This window comes from Notamacropus eugenii, chromosome 5 (assembly GCF_028372415.1).
Source record: "Notamacropus eugenii isolate mMacEug1 chromosome 5, mMacEug1.pri_v2, whole genome shotgun sequence".
NCBI lineage: Eukaryota > Metazoa > Chordata > Mammalia > Diprotodontia > Macropodidae > Notamacropus > Notamacropus eugenii.
Genome location: NC_092876.1, coordinates 195,687,905 through 195,710,076, shown reverse-complemented (window position 1 = coordinate 195,710,076; position 22,172 = coordinate 195,687,905). Strand labels below are relative to the sequence as shown.

General features: G+C 35.0%; 1 protein-coding gene and 1 pseudogene across 5 annotated transcripts in view; both read left to right on the top strand.

Moving 5' to 3' along the window:
* The window catches only part of LNX2 (ligand of numb-protein X 2), a 103,062-nt gene that overhangs the window by 47,636 nt on the left and 33,254 nt on the right, over positions 1-22,172 (top strand). For all 5 annotated transcript variants that reach the window (XM_072611796.1, XM_072611795.1, XM_072611797.1 and 2 more), the window contains 3 exons: positions 7,368-7,851; positions 12,980-13,221; positions 14,538-14,737. In XM_072611796.1, coding sequence (XP_072467897.1) covers positions 7,451-7,851; positions 12,980-13,221; positions 14,538-14,737 — 843 coding nt within the window. In that variant the 5' untranslated portion in view covers positions 7,368-7,450. The remainder of the gene's footprint in view (positions 1-7,367; positions 7,852-12,979; positions 13,222-14,537; positions 14,738-22,172) is intronic.
* On the top strand, positions 21,249-21,362 carry LOC140509442 (U2 spliceosomal RNA; annotated as a pseudogene).

Below are 22,172 nucleotides of genomic sequence, written 5' to 3'. Positions count from 1 at the left end.
TTTCCCTGTGGCAATTGATGGAAATAGGAGTAAGTTTGTAAAGTAATTTTTACAATGACACAACCCAACCATGAACATTTAATGTCTTGCCAATTTTTCAATCTTCATAAATTTCTGTAAAAATTGCTTTGTAGTTATATTTCCTGGGATCTTGTGGTAGGCTAATGATATGTTTAATATATTTTGTTATCTTACATGGAATGTTGTCTCCTGTTTCTTTCCCCTTGTATTTTGTTGGTAATAAACAGAAAAGCTGGTAATTTTTCTATATTTTTTGGTATTCTGCTACTTTACTGAAGTTACTAATTGTCTCAATTAATTTTTGCGTTTATTCTCAGGTTCTCTATAGTATAACCATGCTGTTGTCTGCAAAAAGAAATAATTTTGTCACTGCTTTTGCAGCTGCTTATTTCCCTCAGTTTTTTTTTGTCTTGTTGTAGCTGGCATTTCTAGCACTGTGCCAAATGCCTTTAAATATAATATAGTTTCTCTCTTTGTCTCTGTTGACTATTCTGCTGTGGCCTTGGTGTTTGTTTGTTTTTTTAATTCAGTTACACATAATAAATTCTATTCCTTTTCATGTTAACTCTTTACGAAATCTGCATATACTTTGTATGTAGCATATCTATGAGTTTTGCTCTCTATATTCTATAATACCTCCCTCATTGTATGGGTGACATAATCCTATTCACATTCATGGTTATGGTTATTAAAGTTTTAATCCTCCATGAAATCTTCATAGATTTATAAACAAATATATACCTGTGTGTGTGCATCTTTCTACTGAGAGAGGGAGAGAAAGAGAAGGAAAAGGAGGAAGACAATTAGAAGTAGTTATTCTCACTTCATATTTTTATCTAATTTGATTTTATTCTTTTCCCTTCTTAATTTTCATCCTAGACTCCACTTCCCACTGTTTAAAAAAAATTAGCCTTTTTTTAGTAGTATTTACTGTGTTTGAGTCTTTAAGAATTCTTACTTCATTTGTTCTCCCTTGCTTCCATTCTTTTATTTGTCCTTACAACTACTCTTATGTATCTCTTTTGGACATTTCTCCTGGTATTCTAAAACTATAATACTTATTCATTGTGTTAGAAGCCTTTATTTGCCCATTTCCTCAGACTCACTAATTTTCCCCCATGTGGATTTCTTCCATTTCCCCTTCCACTTTTGTTCTTTTGATTGTTTTTCTTTTAGTTTGGGAGCGTGTGTGTGTGTGTGTGTGTGTACACATGTACGTACTTGAGATGAAGGGCTACTGGGTTTCTGCACATCTCACTCATTCAGATTGTCTACCCTGCGTTACCATCATTTCTCTGCTACTACCCCTTAGAGAAACTTCGTCTTATTTATAAGAGTTTGATAAAGTAATTTTAAATTTTAACTAGTGCATGTACCCATATAAAGGACAGCTCTAACTGATACTCTCCCAGATTTTTGGCTGCAAAGGAAAAGAGCAGCAGAAATACAGGCAGAGCATGACCTTGAGAAGGTAAAAAACTATGTAGAAGGGGGAGAATAAAGGCTGCTTTGACATATGTCAGACACGATGTGTCCATACGAGTGAATTCAACCTTTGGTGTACTTCAGAAAGGAAATGCCACAGGCATAGTGTGAAAACCAACATGTAGAAAGGTCCTCATGAAATTTCTTTAGTCCTCAACTCATGAATGTTTGTGTCTGTATGAAAGTGGGCTTTGGATAGGAGTTCTGATAAAAGATTTAAACCAGCTTTGAGGGTCCCCATCTCCAGTTCCACAGTATTATCTTCAAACTGTTATAGAGGAAGCACCAACATTTATTTCTCAAGTTGAACTCTGAAATGGCTGGAATCAGTCTTCCTGTGGAGAATTCTTATTAAGACTTGTGATCACCATATTGGAGGAAAAGGCTTCATTTTTTGCAAATAATTCCCCATTACTCAGCATGCTTGTTATTTTCAATACAGAATTTTCCATTTTTTTCTTTAAAACTTCCTTAATACTATGCTTTCTTCCTGGAAACACCCGTTCTGAGCTAAACCATGTCTGTCTCCATACTCAGAATATATTAACTTGAAGGTAACCCTATTTTGCTCTGATCACTTTTGCATTCCCTAAGAAGTTAGGTCTTCCTTTCCATTGTGTTAATAATGGCTTATTTGTGAGTGGTGGTAGTTGTTGATGTGGTGGTATTATTGTTTTTAATTTATTATGGTTTATTTCTGTGCTTAAATCATAAAGACATGGATTGAATATTCTTTTTCTTTTCTATCTTTCCAGAACTAACTAAATGATGCTGTTTGACTTATGCAGGTTATAATTTTTATCATCTATGTTATTTTTCCAGTCAGTATTCAATGTGAAGCTAAGGTTATATTCTATTACAATAGGACCCTGGACTTCTTTTTTCTGCCTTTCACATAGATTTAAGACAGATTTTCACCCTAATCCATTCTCAGGTTTCATTCTATATTCTCTTTCACTAATAACAAAAGAATTGTGGTTTTAGCCCTATACTTGCCTTCTCAAAAGATGTATGTATATTATCAACTATAGCCAGGACACCAACTGATACACATCATTTTCTATGTCTGTATTGAATAATGGATTAGAAATTGAGATGTAATCCCTTTTAGGTCAAGTATGGTGTAGTTCCTTTAAAATATACCCAAAAAATCTGTTTCAGCATGGGAAACTGGAATCTGTCACAAAATAAGGTTCAGTTTAATGCAGTGCAACAGAAATTTAAGTGCTTCAGAGAACTAACACACAGTTGTTTTAGCTAGTTGTCGATATGCCTGATGAAATGTGGTTTTAAAAAATTCTTTTCGGTGGTTAACAGTTTGTGCTTGATCAGTAATTATCCTTAGATGCATATGTTATAATTTGCTCGTGTAATTTTTCTTTTAACGTTGGCCCATGGTGAAATAGAGGTAGCTTGGGGGTGGGAATGATGTATTTTCAATTGGTACTTTTTAAAAATTTAAAAGTGGGAACATATTATTTTTCCTTCTCAAAAGATTTTGTAATAAAATGAAAATACTTAAAGAACTAAAAGTTATTTAGAGATTTGGAAAATAGCTAAAATATAATAGTCTTAAGATAAATGCTTTCTTAGTCATTATGTGGGAGGCAGTAGTTGCTGTATATTTTCTTGAGGGAAAATTTTTTCGAATAAAAGCTGCCATGTTCTAAGACTAATAAAGAATATGTAAATTTTCTTTGTTAATTGAGTAGGAAACAAGGTGCTGTATAAATTTTGTATTCAGACTCCTAGGTTTAGGAGTTTTTTAACAACTTAGACAAAGGATTATTCTTTCCCTAGTCATTCCTTTTTCTAATCTCTTATAACTACTGTTGACATTTGTAAAAGTTATGTGTGCTTGAGAAGAGACTAAAAACTGAGTAATAAACTACAGGAATAACTGTTTGCTTTACTCTTATGTCAGCGCTGTAATTACCTATATGCTGTTTTTACTTGTATTTCATTGAATTAAAATCATCTGGATTCATAGTTCTCCCCAAATCAACAGTTTCTTTGCCTAGACTTTTTTTTCCCCAAGGTTTTGTTAATTTAGTAGTGTCATTACTTGGGAAAGGGGGGTAGGAGAATGAGAACTCTAGCAAATGTATCCATGGTCCAAAAAAGATATTTCTTCCACCTGATCAGAAATACTAATTTTCTTAGAGCAATATAATTAATGCTTCATCTTATTTGCTACCCAGGCCCCCTTTCCAGATCTAGGTATAGAAACTATTTTTAGTGGTCTGTGCTTTGTTAATCTTTACATCTTCATAGCTGGACAATTTTTCTTATTTCAAACGTAAGAAATAAAACAAGCATTTCCACAGCAGAGTAGACTAGAACAAAAGATGGCACATGAAATGCAATTCTATTAAGTACAACTTGCGTTTCCTTTTAAATCTGTAATAAAGTTATATGCAACTTTTTCCCCCTCCTTCCCTCTCCCCACCTTAGAGATGACTACCATTAGACAAAAATAGTTTTATATATATAATTCCAAATTGCTCTCCAAAGTGGTTGTATTAGATCCAATTCTACCAACAGTGAGTTAGCGTCCAAATTTTTCCACATCCTCTCCAACATTTGTCGCTTGCCCTTCTATCAGTTTAACCAAATGACCAAGGTTGTTTTAATTTGCTTTTCTCTAATCAACAGTAGTTTATAGAGTTTTTTCATATGACTATAAATTGTTTTGATTTCTTCATCAGAAAAGTGTTCAATATCCTTTCACCATTTATCAATTGGGGAATGACTTATAGACTTATAGATTTGATAATACCTTTGGAATATGAGACTTTTATCTAAGAAACTGTCTATAAAATTTCCCCCCAATTACATTGTTTTTGGGTTTTTTTGTTGTTGTTAAAAAACTTAATTTAATGTAATCAAGATTATCTATTTTACACCTCACATTGCTCTCTATTTCTTATTTATTCATAAATTACCTATCTCTAAGTCTGATAAGTAATATGTTCTATGTTCTTCAGATTTTCTTGTAATAGTTCCCTTCATATCTAGGTCATGTATTCATTTTGACCTAAGAACCATATTTTTAAGTATTAGAACAATCCTTACTACTCATTCAGTCTGGGAAATACAGAATGAATCATGCTAGAGTGAGAAGCATAAACGACAGTTTCTCCTTAGGTTCAGAACCAGGACAATTGCATGAAGTGGGTATGATAGAGTAGTGAATTTTGTACCATATGTACTATAATCTACTTTAAGTGGAAAATATTTTGTATGACCTTTAAAGGGCGTGAAGTTTGCCCCTTCATCCCCCCAACCCCTGACAGCTGTGTGATCACTGTGCGAGGCTGCTAGCCTTTGTTTCAAGTTCCACCTCTGACATTTTCACTCCCTGCTAGGCAAATTGCATAGCAGATACCAATCTTCATTGGCATAGAGAATTTCCTTTTTGAGAGTTTCTTATATGATATATAAAATACATACAACATATATATTATATTATTCTTATATATTTGGGAAATCACAAGTCTGGTACCAAAAGAAGTTTGAGCAGTGCCCTATTTATAAATACATCGTACTTACATATAATTTGCACATATGAGGTACAGGAAATGCCTGCTACTTATCTTAAAACTTACCTCTGATGCAATTTGAATATTCTGGCAGTTTATTCACACAATGTCAAAACTGGAAGAGACTTCAGATATCATCTAGGCCAATTCATGTCTAGACAGGAATCCCCCTCTACAATATCCTTGATCAGTTCACCCCAGGATCTACTTGACTTCAAGAAATTAAAAGGCCATCATCTTCCAGAGGAACTCATTCTATCTTTGAACCACTCTAAATGTTATAGGGAAGGTAAATTAAGCCAAGATAGGTCTTCCTGCAACTTAAATTCATTTCCTAGTTCTGCCCTTTGTAACCAAGCAAAACAAGTCTTATCCATCTTCCTTGTCACACATTTTCCACTTTTCTAGGGCTAACTTTCTTCAGGACAGTAGTTTGGGGCCAGGGATTTCAAAGTTCTTTAAGGGTAAAGACATTCATTTTTTCATCTTTGCCCAGTGTCTTGTAGGTTTTTAATAATACTGAATTTAATTAAATATTTAGTTAGAACATGTGCTTCACTTCATGTAACTTACTATTATAGGGATAAGACTCACAGGTAATTATGGTATGATATTACATGATAAGTGTAATAGAGGGGGTCAAATAAGATGTTCTGAGGTTGGAGCAAGAAGATCGTTACTAACAGAGGATTCCCAAAAAGGCCTCATTCATGTGTAGTCCTTTAAAATTTGCAAAAGCCTCTCCTCACAACAGCCTGTGAGATAAGCAGTGTAATGGTTGTTGCCTTCATTTTACAGATAGTTAGATTGAGAGTTAAAAAAAAAAAAACAAAAAGAAACTTGCCATCATGACATACTAAGTACCTGAGACAGGATTTAAATCCGTATTTCCTGACTCCCAAGCCTTCTTTAAGTTCAACTCTAAAAACGTGGCCTTGGAGTTGGGACTTAGAGAAGCAGTCATAATTTTTATCCTGGAGAATAGTTTTCTGAACTGTTTTAGTATGTGTTGTGCATATAAATACAATAGTCAGAAACAAAGAATCAGAACTGATAGGACAAATGAAAATATGTGTCATGTTACAATAGCCAATAAGTATTTATTAAACACCTACTATACACTAGAAACTATGCTTAGTGCTAGGGATATAAATACAGAAAGAGAGAGAGAGTCCCCACCCTCAAAGAGCTTACAATCTAATGGGGGAAGACAAAGCTGAAAAGTACAGGGTGGAGGGGAGAGAGGTATCCAAAGGACGGTAGGGGAATGGTGAAATAGTAGTGCAGCCAGTGGAGAAATGAACATGTCTGTGAGCTGAGCTGTCTCCTTAATTGGAGATTCATGGCCCCATCCTCCAATAGTTACACTACATAAATTAGTTGTTTTTGTAATTACTGTTAAGTAGAGGAGTGTTTGAGGGGGAGAGGGGTTTCAGACAGTAAAAGCTACTGCTTTGTACTGGCCTGTATTTCACCACATAATCATCACATCCTGGTTTTTTCCATCCAAAAATTGCTTTATAACCTTTTATCATGTAATCGTCACATGGTATAATTCTGTTCCTCATGAGGCTTGAAAGGTAAAAACAGAGCAGCAACGTATTCATCAATGACATATGGGTACACATTTATCTCTCGCGTTGTAAGCCTAGAAATCTCAGCACATGTGCATTGTCATATTTCCAAAAGCCTACTTACAGGGTTTGTTTAGAGCGCTGCAATACTAACCGTATTCAATACTAACCGTATTATCACTGAACCCAGTGAAGAGACATAGGTGCAAGGGGAGCATGGCTGGTGTGAAACTGCCATGAGTAAGGCATGTAATATGGTAAGACTTGCATCTTCCCTTGCTAGCTAAGCTGTATAGTTCATCTGCTAGTGATACAGTTTAGTAATAAATGATTTTTATGTAATACTGGCACAAAATTTAAAAAAAAAAAAGCTTCACATAATGGTCACACCCCACTTTTTTGCAAAACATTGGCATAAAATCTGTTACATTTATGTAGTCAAATACAATATAATATGTTATAATATCCTTGCTTTTAATCACAAGTCTTCTTGTCAAGGAAAACTAGGCAATGAAACATCCATTTTGGTTGCTAACTTAGAATAAGTGAAGTATATGTTGCCCTCTGTCAGCCTTTTTTCTTTAAGAACATTAAATTGCATTTACTGTTATGGTTTCTTTCTTAAACAAAAGTTGAGTGATGTTAATTTGTTGTATTGCTTATTATAATCAATTAATAAACAGGCATATTTTTAGCATTTCTATCTTGATATTAATACTGCTTTTTTGCTTTTGTTTTCATGTAGAAAAACAGACCACTGAAAGAAAACAAAACCTTAACTATAAGCCTGACTTATGAAAAAGTAAAGATTGCACCATTTGGTTTAGAATGGGTACTACCAATGATGAAATTGTTTCTATGGAACAGAACTCTTCCTTAAATCCTTTGTGTTTTGAATGTGGTCAACAACACTGGACCAGAGAAAACCATTTGTACAATTATCAGAATGAAGTGGATGATGACCTGGTCTGCCATATTTGCCTTCAGCCCCTGTTACAGCCATTAGATACCCCTTGTGGACACACGTTCTGCTACAAGTGCCTAAAGAACTTTTTACAGGAGAAAGATTTCTGTCCATTGGATCGTAAAAGACTCCATTTTAAGCTGTGTAAGAAGTCCAGCATTCTGGTTCATAAGCTCTTAGACAAACTGCTAGTTCTGTGTCCCTTTTCTTCAGTGTGCCAAGATGTCATGCAGCGTTGTGACCTAGAGGCACATCTTAAAAACAGGTAAGTAATATATTAAGGAAATTAGTAGGTTTTGCTTATTAGATGTAATTTTAGTAGATATTTACAGGAGCCTGTAATTTAATTCATGTTATTTTTCATTATCTATTTTGTTTTAACCTAGTAGAAAATTTCATCTTTAGTCATTTATCATTTGTTAGGTTTCTGAAAAATTTATTTTAACTTTCCTTTTTTTATGTTTTTTTATGGAAGAATGAGAGAAATTGTTATTATATTCAATGAAATACCATGTTATCCTGTCTTATGTTGTAATCTCCCCTTTCTGTGTCCTCGTGGTGTAGTGGAATGAAAACTTACCTTGCAGTCAGATAGCTTGGGTTAACAGAACCTCTTATACTTACTAGCTGGGTTTGGCCAGTTGCTTAAGCTATTTGAGCCTCTGTTTCTTCATCTCTATAAATGGAGTGAATAATAGTTATACGACTTATTTCATATAATTGTGGTGATAGAGCTACTTTGAAAATCTTAAAGTGCTATAGAAAATGTGAACTATTCTTTGTTTACTTTGGGGGGTTCTGGACCACTGATTTATTGAGTATTTGGAATGCCCAGCATGGAAGCTCATTCCCCGGATGCGTACCAACAATTCATCTGTAATTTTGGATACTGAGAGATCTCTTAGCTATGCTCACACAGCTGTTGTAAAACAGAGGAAGGGCCTGCCCCCAGGTATTCTTGAGTCAAAGGCCAGCTCTCTATTAAGTAAATCATGCCGCATTATGTTGGATGTGGAAAACATTTTTATACCATGGCTATACATACTTTAGAAATATAAGAAAATCCCATTAAAGCATGGATTATTATGTTCTAGAATTAAATAGGTAATAATAGAGCTGAAAGAGACTTGCCCTGCTCCCCCTACCACAACCCCCAATCTCAGTCCAGTGTGAAATTTTTAATAAATAAAATTAAATTTCAGGTTCAGTTATATACTTAAAGGTAATATGTGAAAGTTAGATATGAAAAAATTGAAACTAATGAATATATAAATACTAAGATAGAATCTATGTGTTGCAGAAAGCATACTTTAATAGCCACTTGTAAAATCCTGCCAAACAACTAGTGGACATAGTGGACATAGAGATGGTCCTAAAGTCAGAAAAATCTACTTTCAAGTGCTAAGTTTGGCACATACTACCATGAAACCCTAGGCAAGTCACTTAATCTCTGGGCCTATCCCAGGCCTCTCATAGCTGAGATTCTAAGTTGCCAAAAAGATGTTAATAATCTGAGTGGAATTTCCTTACCAGGAGCTATATGAATGAAATCACAGGCCTGGTCTTAAAAAACACCGCTAATAAAAAGTAAACATCTAAGATCTTAGTAGCTATCAAAGCAACTTGTTTAATAGTATGTTTAAAGTATCCTAACTTTGGACAAGATTGCCATAGCCTTTTATGATTTGTTTAGAATACATTAGTACATTAATATATAAATCTTTTTTAAATTTAATTAATTTATTTGTTTTTAGTTTTCCACGATCCCTTTCATAAGTTTTAAATTTTCTCCCCCTCCTTTTCTTCTCCCTCCCTGAGAAGGATTACTATCTTATATGGGTTCTACACATACCTTCTTATTAAAAACATTTTCACATTAGTCATGTTGCATAGAAAAATTAAAACAAATGGGAGAAAATATGAGAAAAAACAAAACAACACAAGAGGAAATAGTTTGCTTCATTTTGTGGTCCAGTTCCATAGTTCTTTTTCTGGATGTGGGTGGCATTTTTGCCTCAAGAGTCCTTTGAAGATGTTTAGGTCCTTGTATTGCTGTAAAAGGCTAAGTCTGTCTGAAAGAGTCCTCACACACTGTGGCTGTTACTGTGCATAATGTTCTCCTGGTTCTGCTCATTTCACTCAGCATCAGTTCATATAAGTCTTTCTAGGCTTTTCTGAAGTCCTCCTGTTCATAGCACAATAGTATTCCATTACATTCATATAGCACAACTTGTTCAGCCATTCCCCAGTTGATGGGCATTCCCTCAATTTCCAGTTCTTGGCCACCACAGAAAGAACTGATATATATATATATATACATATATATGTATGTATATATATATCAATATTTTGTACATGTGGGACCTTTTTGCATTTTTATGATCTCTTTGGGATACAGCCCTAGAAATGATATTGCTGGATCAAAGGGTATGCACATTTTTGAAGCCCTTTGAGCATAGTTCCAATTGCTCTCCAGAAAAGTTGGATCAGCTCACAGCTCCACCAACAATGAATGTTCCAACTCTCCCACATCTTCTCCAGCATTAATCATCTTCCTGTTTTGTCATGTTAGCCAATCTAATAGGTGTGATGTGGCACCTCAGAGTTTATATAAATCTTACATTGTGCTTTTAAAAGATTTAGATGAGAAACTAGTATTTACTCATTTGAACAAAGCACAGTTCTACCTATATCTGTCCTTTCAGTAGGAAAGAACAGCTACACTAGAATTTTTGCATTAGGGACAAATAGGAGTAGTGGACAAAGAGCAGACTTAAGAAACAGTTACCAAAAGTGTATAAATATACATGGGGCAGTGAGGTGGCCCAGTGGACAGACTACTAGACCTGAAGTCAACAAGTCTCATCTTCTTGAGTTCAGATCTGGCCTTGGATACTTTCTAGCTATGTGTCCCTAGTCTGGTCATTTAACCCTGTTTGCCTAAGTTTCCTCATCTGTAAAATGAGCTGGAGAAAGAAATGGCAAACCACACCAATATCTTTGCCAAGAAAACCCCAAATGGGGTCATGAAGAGTTGGACATGACGGAAATAACTGAGCAACGATAAATCCTTCTCTAAAGAACTAACAGATTGCCATGACCTTAAGAAAGGCCTCATCATTTACCTTACGCTAGTTTTGTATATGTGCTTATACACATTTTTTTAAATTCACCTTCCTTTTTAAGGAGGCTGGTAGAAGGAAAAGACTCTAAACAAAATCTTTACCTTAAGGCAGCACTTCTCAAAGTGTGGTCCATGCATGGACCCTTGGGAGCCCCTGAGACCTTTCAGGGAAACCACAAAGTCAAAACTTTTCATAATAATAACAACATTATTTGCTTATTAAACTATACCTCCCTTTTCAAATTCTGTGTAGCCATATGAGGCCAGATTTTCTTCATATGCCTTAACCAAAACAACCTGTCACAACAGATTAAATGCAGCAGGTATGAGAATCCAGCTGTCTTCTATTAAGCCAGACATTAAAGAGATTTGCAAAATACATAAAACAGTGCTACTCTTTTCATTACATTATTTTTGCTTAGTTATTTTGCATTGAAATATTATGTTCACGTGTAATAAGTTTATTTTTATTTTAAAATAAAATATTTTTAAAATGTATATGTTTTCTAATATATTAAATATTGATAGATATAACCCACATAAATAGAAGTTCTTCAGGATCTTTCATAATTTTTAGGAGTTTAAAGGGGTCCTAAGACTAAAAAGTATTAGAAGCACCACCGTTGGAGTAGGGAGAGAGTCAATAAGCATTTATTAAACACAAACTGTATGCCAGGTGCTGTGCTAAGACCCTTCTCTCGAGGAGCCTACATTCTAATGGGGAAAGGCAACATATAAAAGCTGAGAAGGTCTGGTGGAAAAGTCTGAAAAGTCAAGAACAGAACCAGGAGAGAAGGCAAGTGTGGACAGAAGTGGAGGTTTTGTGAAGAACCAGTCACCATGGAGATGAAGGGATTCCCCCACAGACAGAGAGGGATCTTCAGGGGTGAGAAGTTAAAAGAAAACACTGACCAGGATGAAAAATCACTGCAATTTGGGGGAGTCCTCAGAAGGCACAATCAAGAAAAGGCAGGAGCAGATGACTTGGGATATTTCCTAGGATCTTAGACCTACAGCTAGCAGGGACCTTGAAACCATTTAGTCTAGGCCTTGCTAGAGATGTAAACCCAGGTCCTCCAGGTCCAAAACCAGCCATGTTGTCTCCCCCTTGTCTGACACTACTCTGCCTTCTCAAAGTTTTAAGAGTGAGATAACACAGAAAATTTTTTATTGCTTAATGTTTAGTACTTAAAAACAAACACTTATGCTGGGACTTCTTAGGATAAATCAGACCTATAAATCCATTTGTGTATGTTTATTGATGGGGTTATATTTTCTGACCTTTATGTGTGTGTCCAACATGAGGGAGATTTCTTGTGGGCCATAACTATGCTTGCCTGTAAATTGCAAGGCACATTGATGTCCACTGTCAGTCATGGGATTATCATGGGAATGTTGCACTGGGGATATCAGAGTGGCAACTCTGAGATGTCAAATCATGGGGCAGTCAGAGTTTTTTCATTGTGACCCAGGATTGGTGAGTTCTGTCATTGCTATGCAGGCATGAGCGTTTTAAATTGTAAAATGTAAGAAGTGTTGTACTTTTCAGAATAATGCCTCCAGCACCACTTTGTGTAAGTATTGGACAACTTTTTCATGGTTTTTCTTGTTCCAATCATTTTACTAGTGCAAAGAACCCTGCTTTGGGTATTAGAAGGCTTCTTGATTCTAATGCTTACTAGACTGTCTAAGGAGTTTAATTAACCTGTGTGCCTTAGTTCTCTCATCTGCAAAGGGACAATAATAGTACTTAGATACTTCACAAAGTTGTGAGGAAAAAGTACTAGGTAAACTTTATGCAGATCAAATGACTGATATATAAAGCATTAAGAAAACCTTAAAACACTCTACATGTTAGTTGTTACTCATAATCTTGGATTAGACTTGTGATTTGTTTGGCATCTCCTTGTCTACTACATCAAGCTGCCTCACCTTAAATGTGTATTGAGTTTGTTTGAAGTAACATGTTTGGTAGTAAGCTTTATTTTATTTCTTGCTTAAGCATGTATTTCCTGATGTTTTCTATCCTAAATTGTTCTGCATTTGTATTATGGGACATTAAATAAGAATTTTGCTTGAGTAATAGATTAAATCCTTTTGTAGACAATTTGAAGATACTTTGAGGTACTATTTGCATGTAAATAATTATTAGTTTGAGAAGGTATTTTGATTTGATTCAGATATTAAGGTATTAAATTTGTAATTTATAACATTGTTGATGTTTTTCTTTCTCACCTCATCTGAAATCAACCTAATGTTCTCTCTCTAGATGTCCTGGAGCTTCCCGTCGGAGAGTTGCTCTAGAGAGAAGGAAAACTAGCAAATTAAAGGCTGAAACTGAGAATGAAAATGGATCCAACATAATAGATCACCCTGGTACTTTGTCACCAGACAATGCTGGGACAGGAACAGTTCCAGCAGAACGGAATTTGACATCAGCAACTCTTCCTATGTGGACCGATGAGCCTGGTCTTGACAACCCTGCATTTGAGGAAAATACAGTAGCAGACAGTATGTGCAGTTTTCCTCCTTATCCTATATTTTATTTCTTAATGTCAAAATTGAGCATTTTCAGGCTTATCAGTATTACAGGTTTTTCTCCATTCCAAACAAAACACAAACACTCTTATTATTAATGGCAAACTTGATTTCCCCAGTTTATCAGATATTAATAAAAATTTGCATGAGAGGAAAAATTATGACAGGAAAAAAATTTTGCCATCACATAAGGTTTTATCCTGGTGCCATTTCCTTCTTGTCTTCCTTCCAGTTTTGGACTACAAACTATAGGTGGTTGCTGTTAAACTTTTCCCCTTTTTTATTTTTGATTTTTAAACTGGTAGCTTTAGCAAAGCAGTATATTTTAGCAACAAATTTCACCCCAGTTTCTAGTATGAAACATATCACCTTGGACCATAATCTTCCTGCTTGGAATATTGCCGTATCGCTAACCAATAGGTGAGCTAAGCCCTCATCTGTCTGCATTTAATAGTACCGACTTTAGCAGCTTTGTATTTTAGGGAGGAAACACCTCAAAAGAAGCGTGTGTGTGTGTGTGTGTGTGTGTGTGTGTGTGTTTGTATACACATTCACACACATATATAATTGGGTTGAAGCTTATATAAACATGTATACACACATACACACATATACATGTATATGTGTGTGTATGTATAGTGTATTACTATAACGATCTTTTACAAATTACAATTAAAATTTTTATTCCTTTCTCCTCTTAAGTGTCATCTAATCCTGTCAAGGCCTAGTTCATGTCCTATCTCTTCCATGAAACCTCTTGTGATTATTCCTGTTTCCCTTGATTATCACTCTTTCTTGATACCTTACATCATTTATATAACTTAGTTTAGTGCTTGATTTCATATTATCTTAGTCATTTTCATGTCAGCTAGTCTGGTCTCCTCCAATAGATTGAAAGCTTCTTAAGGATAGGGATCGTATCCTATAAATTGTGTACCCTGCATTTCCTAGCACATTGCTTTGCACATATTAGGTAATTTTTAGAAATTACTATTTGGTTGATCTGAAAAAGGAAAGGATGATAAAAATCAATTTAAGTTGATTTTGTCATTCTACATAACAATAATGTTCTGTTTTAAAGCAACAACTCACATTTTCCTTATCTTGGCATATTGCCAAGATTCTTTTTGAGAGATCTTTTAGCAAATGGCAAGCCAAGTCTAATTAAGTTTTGTGTTATACTTTGTTTCTAGAAATATCTTTCTGTTATTATCTAGTAACTAACTTGACTGAAAAAAATGCTAAATGATAAAACACATTTTCCCTTTTTTTATTTTTAAATTTGTCAGCTTCACAACCACCACCTAGTTTACCAGAAGGAGAGATTACTACAATTGAAATTCATCGTTCTAATCCTTATATTGAGTTAGGAATTAGTATTGTGGGTGGCAATGAAACACCTTTGATCAACATTGTTATCCAAGAAGTTTATCGAGATGGCATAATTGCAAGAGATGGACGACTCCTTGCTGGAGACCAGATACTTCAGGTATAGACTCTAATTAAATATTGCAGTATGTAAAGTGATTTTTGAAGACTGAAGCATTTTTCTTTCCTGGCAGTGGAACGTGAGTTACATAAATACTAGCTTTATAATTTTTAGATTGAAAGCAGATTTGTTGGAGTAAAGTTTTCAAATGAATCAGTTTCACAAGTACAGAATAGGGGAGGATGGCCAGACAGTTGATTCACGAAATTAATTTCAGAGTGTAATGGATTATAACAGTGTGACAAGGCAGCCAAAAAAAAAAAAAACAAAACCTGATGCTATCGTGAACTAAATTAAGACAAGTATAGTGCCAAAGCAAAGAAGATGGTAGTCCCCTAGCAGTTCACCTTGGTGAGAGTGCAGTTCTGGATGTGGCATTTTAGAAAGGATATTGGTGTATCTAGAGACTAAGCCATGTAAAGATGTCTTGAAGGAAATGGGAATTAGGAAGAAGAAGCAGTTGGAGGTTGGGGAGAAGGAAAATGATAGGTGTCATCAAGTACTAGAGTGGCTCAGAGGATGTTGTAGCCCTGATTCCTATTCAGGTACAAATTTAATTCGAGGGTCTTATCCCAAAGTCTTGATTGGATTTTTCTGTTTCATCTTTTGCAGTAGATAGGTACATAAGTTGTAATTATATTCATCATGATCCTTTTTCTTATATTTATCATAAGTAACTGTAGCATAAAATGTGTTCCATAAAGTGGGTCCTTTGGATTTTACCTTCATGATGAAACAGCTCTACTAGTGGGAGTTATTTAGTCTTTAGATAAGAAGATTTAGAAAGAGGACTGCCTGCCAGAATGGCTCTCTGAATGGGAGGCATATCACTCAGTTCTCACATACCTAGTCCAACAAAACCTTGAAGTTCACACCAGATCAAATAATTATCAAGGAATCCAATGAAAAACTTCAATAAACGACAATTCCATCTCAAAACTGCACAAAAAGTCAATGGCTGGCATGATGTTCAGAATGGGACAACCCAGACCTAGGGCCTCTGAAATCCCTAACATTCTGTCTTATGCCAGAGAGGGTCTTGAAAGAACCAGAGGGACTTTAACCTGTCAGGTCAGCTCCAGAACTCAGGAGATCCATTGGTGTGACCACATAACCTCTTGCAGATGTGCAGCAAAGAATGAAGCCTAGTCCTGGCACAAAGGTCCAACTTAAGAACTAATGCCAGAGAAATGAGTACATCAAAGAAAATTATGACAAATATTTGTCCCTAAAAAGAAGGAGCAAATAATTCTATAATATCTGTAAGCAAAAGCTCAAAGGAAAAAAATTATTTTCTACAAGAACTACATGAATATATAGAAAAAATGAAGCAAGAAATAAAATTATTACAAAATTTCTGTAAGAAAAAGTCACCAGATTGTCACAGCCAAAATCTAGATCTCCCATGACAAAAAAATATTTCTGCATGCATCCAGAAAGGAGCAGTTCAGTGACCAAGCAACCACAGTCAGGAACAGTTAAGACCTAACAGCTTCTACCAGAAACAAGAGGAGAGCTTGGAAAACAATATTCCAAAAGGCAAAAAATAAAGGTTTATTATCAAGAATAACTTTCCCTTCAAAACCAATTACAAATTTACAATGGAAAAAGTGGATTTTTAGTAAAATAGAGCACTTTCAAGAATTTTTCTTGGGAAAAACACACAAACCAGAGCTAAATAGGAACTTGAAGTACAAACACAAAAATGCAGAAAGGAAGTTTATCATATGAGCAGTTAGAAAGTATCAAATGATGTAATGCTAACATTCTAATAGGAAGCAAAGAAAATAATATTCTGTCAGAACTTTAATGTCTTCAAAGGGTATTGGTGGAGCTAAGTAAGAAAAAAAAAACAGGTCCTAGGGGTGGTATGAAGATTTTGGTCTGAAGATTTTAAGGTGGGAGAGAGAAGACAGTTTAATGCATTCCCGTTGTGGTGGTGGTTGTGTTTGTCCTTTGTTCTTGAAGAGGACTATGAAATCAAGATGATGACTTGACTTGCAGTTGGCTTTGATTTGAGGGAGGGAGGTCTGTGCAGGGTCATCAATCTCACTTTCTTCTGAGCCATCTGGGTCCAGTGGCCTGATATTTATCAGGAGGACTGGAGATGGCCCAGGATGCTATGTGAGACCCTAGCCATTTTAGGCTAAGGTCTTAAAACACATTCTCACTTTGAGTGAGATATGCTCATTCAATGAATAGGCCTCTTTAAGGAGTTACTCAAGGGATGACCCCTTTTAATAAAAGGGAGGGGAAGGACCCTCAGGGTTCCTGGATGAAAGAGAAACAGTAAAGAAGGGGATGGAACTTTCTTATAAGTGGAGTGTGTGAGAATACAAATTCTTGAAGGAGGTGTACTGGGAAATGGGCATCAGATGAGTTTCATTCTTATCAGAAATGGATAAAAGGTTGAATATACATATGCAGAAGAACATACATATATGCAAATAAATTTGCTATAGACATACTTCAAACTTAACAAGGAAACAAGTAGAAATTGGAAGGACAGGACTAAAAAGGAAAATAATACCAGGGAGGGAGTAGTCACAAACAAAACAGATTTTCTTATCCTAAAATAAAAGGGGAGAAAAAGAACTCGAATCTAAGGGAGTACCTTAAGTTGATTCTTAAAATCATTGAGGCATAGCTAAATAAACTGTAATATATGAATTAATGGAATACTGTTGTACCCTAATTATTATGAGAGACAATTTAAGGAAATCTGGGTTGTGTGAACATAAAGCAGAGCAAAGTGAGGAGAACCCAGAGAACTGATTATACAAGGATAGCAGCACTGTAAAGAAAACTATTTTGAAAGACTTAAGGACTTTGATTAATGTAGTGACCACCCAAATCTCCAGATGACCTGTAAGGAAGTAAATTGTCTACCTCCTGACACAGAGATAATGGATATGAGGTGCAGAGGGCATACATTTTTGGACATGGCCACTGTGTAGATTTGTTTTGCTTAACTATGCTTATTTTTTTTTAAAGGTTTTTTTCTTTTAGTTGTTAACTGGGGAAAAGGGGCTAAGGGCTGGAGGAATTACCAGTAGTGATGCCAGAAAGGAGAAGGGGGACATCTTAACATTTTTAAAAATGCGCAGAACAGAAAGAAGTTCAGAAGAACACATAGATAAACTGAACCAAATTGAAAGTAATGTATAGAATTTGTTAGATAGCTGAGGCAAGTGAAATAGGAGATTCATAAAACAAGAAGTTCATAAAATGGAGTTCAGGGTTTCATATATAGTCTTTTTACATGTTCTTCGTGTAAGGAAATGCTTATTTTTTTCCCCAAAAAAATGATTGGAGAGTGGGAAAGACAAAATAGCTATCTTCAGATAATTGGAGGACTACATAGCCTTCAAGGAAGGAAGGAAGGAAATAATCATTCACTAAATGTCTGCTATATATGGGAGGCACTGTATGTGCTACATACTTAAAAATACTGTCTTATTTGATCTCACAACAACCCTGGAAAGTAGGTGTTGTTATTATCCTCATTTTACAGTTGAGGAAACTAAAGCAATCAGTTTAAATGACTTGTCCCAGTCACGTAGCTCGTAAGTATCTGAAGCTGGATTCGAACTCAGGTCTTCCTCACTCCATGTCAGCACTCTTAGCCACTGTGCCACCAAATTACCTCACAAAGTCAGTTCCAACTTTGAGATTCTGTGGTTCTGTTCTGCATTATAGAAGCCTCAAAGTTGCTGTGAATTTGTCCAGTGTGTGAAAAAATTCTTGATGTAGCACTCAGTTCTCCCACATGTGATTTTTGTCTGTTTTGCCCGTGTCCTTTGTTTCTCCTGGATCTGTAGAGGGGAAAATAAATCATTGTAAATGTTTGAAGAAAGAGGGTAAAATTGGGACAAAAGCAACAGTTTTTGTTTTTGTTTTTCTAGGGGACTGATCCTGAGAAGTTATTGCTACTTCTGTGTCCGTAATAAGACCTACTTTAATCTTCCTAAAGTTCACAAGGATAAAACTTTTTAGGAATGAAGTAGAGATGTAAAAGTTAGAGTAAACAAGGGCAGGAAATGATGAGAGGGAGAAATCTATGAAGCAACAGTGACTGGAGTTCAAATCCTGGTTCTGCTACTTCCTGCCTCTTGACAAGGGCAAGTCACTACACTTTCCTCTTCTGTAGATTGAGAGGTTGGACTAGATTGCTGAAGGCCTATGTCCGACATTGAAGTTCCTCTTGTATGTTAGATTCTTTGGTCTTGTAATGTAGCATTTTTGAAAATTCAACACATATGACCTATAATCTGGTTATTTAAAAAAAAAAACACTGAGCTGAACAAGGAAATTTTTAGCTTTTCTAGAAAATTTAAACTTAAAGAAGATAAATGTCTAAGTTATTTTGAACGTTGAGTTTTGTGTTGTATTGTGTGTTTGTGTGCATGCACATGCACACATGAGTGCTTGTGCACTTGTGTTATTAGTAAACATAAGTTAATAATATCTTTGGTAAAGAAGAATGATTAATGAATTTATTAATCTATATCTTGTTCACATCTGTTCTAAAGATAATAATTATCTTTGTGAAGTCCTTAAAAAGAAACCATAATTTAATATTGATTGATGTAACCTTTATAGTTGCCACAGAATTTAAAAATGTTAGTATATCGGTAATAACTCACACATGCCATCCCTCATAAATAAATATTACTGTCTAGGGAAGGAATAAATGATATATATTGAGAAGCGCTGTATCTAGGGAAGGACTAATGGATTTATTGATAGATATTTTTCCTTTAATGGATATTAAAGTTAAACTTGAATTTTAGCTGTTATGTTTTGTCCTTTAAGTGGAGCCATGCTCCTTGCCTTTAAGATTTAACAAGTTTAAAAGGGACTTTTTGCTATTAAGAAACTTATATTTTACTTCAGTTGAGCAGAATTAACAGAATAGTGAGCCCTTTGAAAGGTACTTACTTGTGAGATGTTGAGGCTGAAAGAAACTTGCATTGATGAATTTGAAAAATAGCAGAATCAGTACTTGCTTGACTGAGGGTCATTTAATTGTTTCTGTAAAGTCGGAACAGAAGGTCCTTATAGTTTTAAACAATTCCTAGGTAGTTTTTTTACCTAAATTTAGTCAGGCCACAAAATTGCTAATAAACTGATTTCTAGGTGTGATTTTAATATATGTGTGTATGAATGTATGTATGTATGTAAGTAGGTAATAATCCACCTAGTAGAGTTTGCTTGAAAAATTGTGACTTGCTTCGATTAGCCATTTTATTTAACAAAAGTGATTATCAGTGAATGGACAAAGGGAAATAAAATACCCAGGCAGTTTTATTGTATACTCTTCCTGTGGAATTTCATATATATATGAATGTTGTATTATAATAAGTGTTTGAAATTTCTGATAATTCTCTAGACAGAGATAGGGTTAAGGGGAAATTGTGTATCACATTTGATTCTCACGAAGAAGGAATTGGTTTCTGCAGTGGAAATGATGAGAACTTTGGGAGAAAATGAACACTCTATCCTGTTTGTGATAGAGGAGAGAAAATCAGGGCCCCTGTAGTCTGATGTGAATATTAGATTTTGAGAGAGCAGATTTCAAAGAATTTAGAAAACAGAAATGGACTAAAATTGTGATAAAGAAATAAGGCCAGAAGGGACAAAAACCTCTCTAGAGTGAAATTCTGATAACATATTAAGGAAAACAATTTAGATGAGTTGGAAAAGAGGAAAACTGAGAAAATCAGCCTGATTTACATGCTGACGAGACTATCAAACAGTGGAGATTTAACTATTCAAAAGAAAGCTAGGGCAGTAATAGATGATTATAAAGGTTTATGAAGCAGACATAAGAATTATTTCAGGAGTACTAAATCTTAGAGGGAACTTAGACTGGTGAAGGAAAGCTAAGGAAACAAAAAATTAATTTTTTAACTATTGAAAGAAAGACAAGGATCAAAGAAGGGATAGAACCTTTGATCAGGATGAATGAGATGACATTTTTTTCTTATGTGATTTTCCTGTCACTTCTGTCTTTGAATTTCAAATAACATTTTGTTTCACTGATTTTTTTCTTATTCATAATGTAATGTAGAATTTTATCTTTTTTCTTATCCTACTTAGGCTCTGTAAACTTAATGAAAGCAATGATTGTGTATTAACAAAATTTGTCCACCTTTCCCATAACTACTAGCATAGTGGTCTGTAGACAGCAAGCACTTAATTTTGAATGAATGAATACATTTCATTGAAACTATGAATGGATAGCTAGGTAATATGTAGATAAAAGGCAGACATGACTGAAAAACAACCGAACAACAGCAGCTCTAATATTTTGATCAAACTTGTGTGAGATGGTGAATCAGAAGTGATTTAGTAAAGAAATATGAGGATTTGAATTAGATTCCAAGAATTGTATCCCCATAAAGTGGTAGATTATAGAACCATAGTATTTCAGAGCTGGAATGGACCTTAGAAGTCATCTAGTCTGTTCCTTAATTTTATCAATGAATAAACTGAGATAAATAAACCTATTGCTCCTTGACCATTTGGCTAGGATCAGGCATAGTATCTGTTCTTATCATTTTGATATCTGATATATCTTCTATCTGAGGATAATATATTAAATAGGTTTTTGCTACCTATCTAAAATTTTAGAGGCAGCTCTGAATAGTTCACTGGACAGAGTGCTGGGCCTGGAGTCGAGAAGACCTGAGTTCAAATGCAGACTCACACTTACCAGCTGTGTGTGGGGGCAAGTTACTTAACCTCTGTTTGCCCTGGAGGCAGTTAGGTGGCTCAATGGATGGCTCAGTGCTGTAGCCAGGAAGACCTGATTTCAAAATCTAGCCTCAGACACTAGTTCTGTGATCCTGGGTGAGTTACATCATCTGTTTATTTTAATACATTGGAGAAGGAAATGGCAAGCCATCCATTCCAGTGTCCTTGCCAAGAAAACCCCACACTGGGTCATGAAGAGTTGGACACGACTGAGCACATGAACAACAACAAAACTGAGACCTCAGAAATGTTAGGCTTATCTATTCAATTAAGCACATGATTAGTAACTAATCCCAGTCTAAAGGAAAGTTCACTAGATTCCTACCATTGTTTTATTCGTGCACACACACTTGGTGTTTCCAATCTAGTTATGATTCTATAATTGAGAATTTATCTTTAAAAATATAATTTTTAAAATGACTCTGATGATATTGTTCTACTTTCTATTCTTCAATTCCTTAATTGTAGTACTGCATGGTTGTCCCTTAGATATTTAACTTCTTTACCTACGTATCAGTTTATCCCTACAGTATCCCTGTAAGGCAAAGCACTCCTGTTTTTTTAAATAAGAAAATTGAGGTACAGAAAGAGTCTTTTATGTATTAGATTCATTCAATATACTAGTGGCAAAGCTGAAATAAAGTTCTTAAATATCTATTTAGGATATAGATCTGTG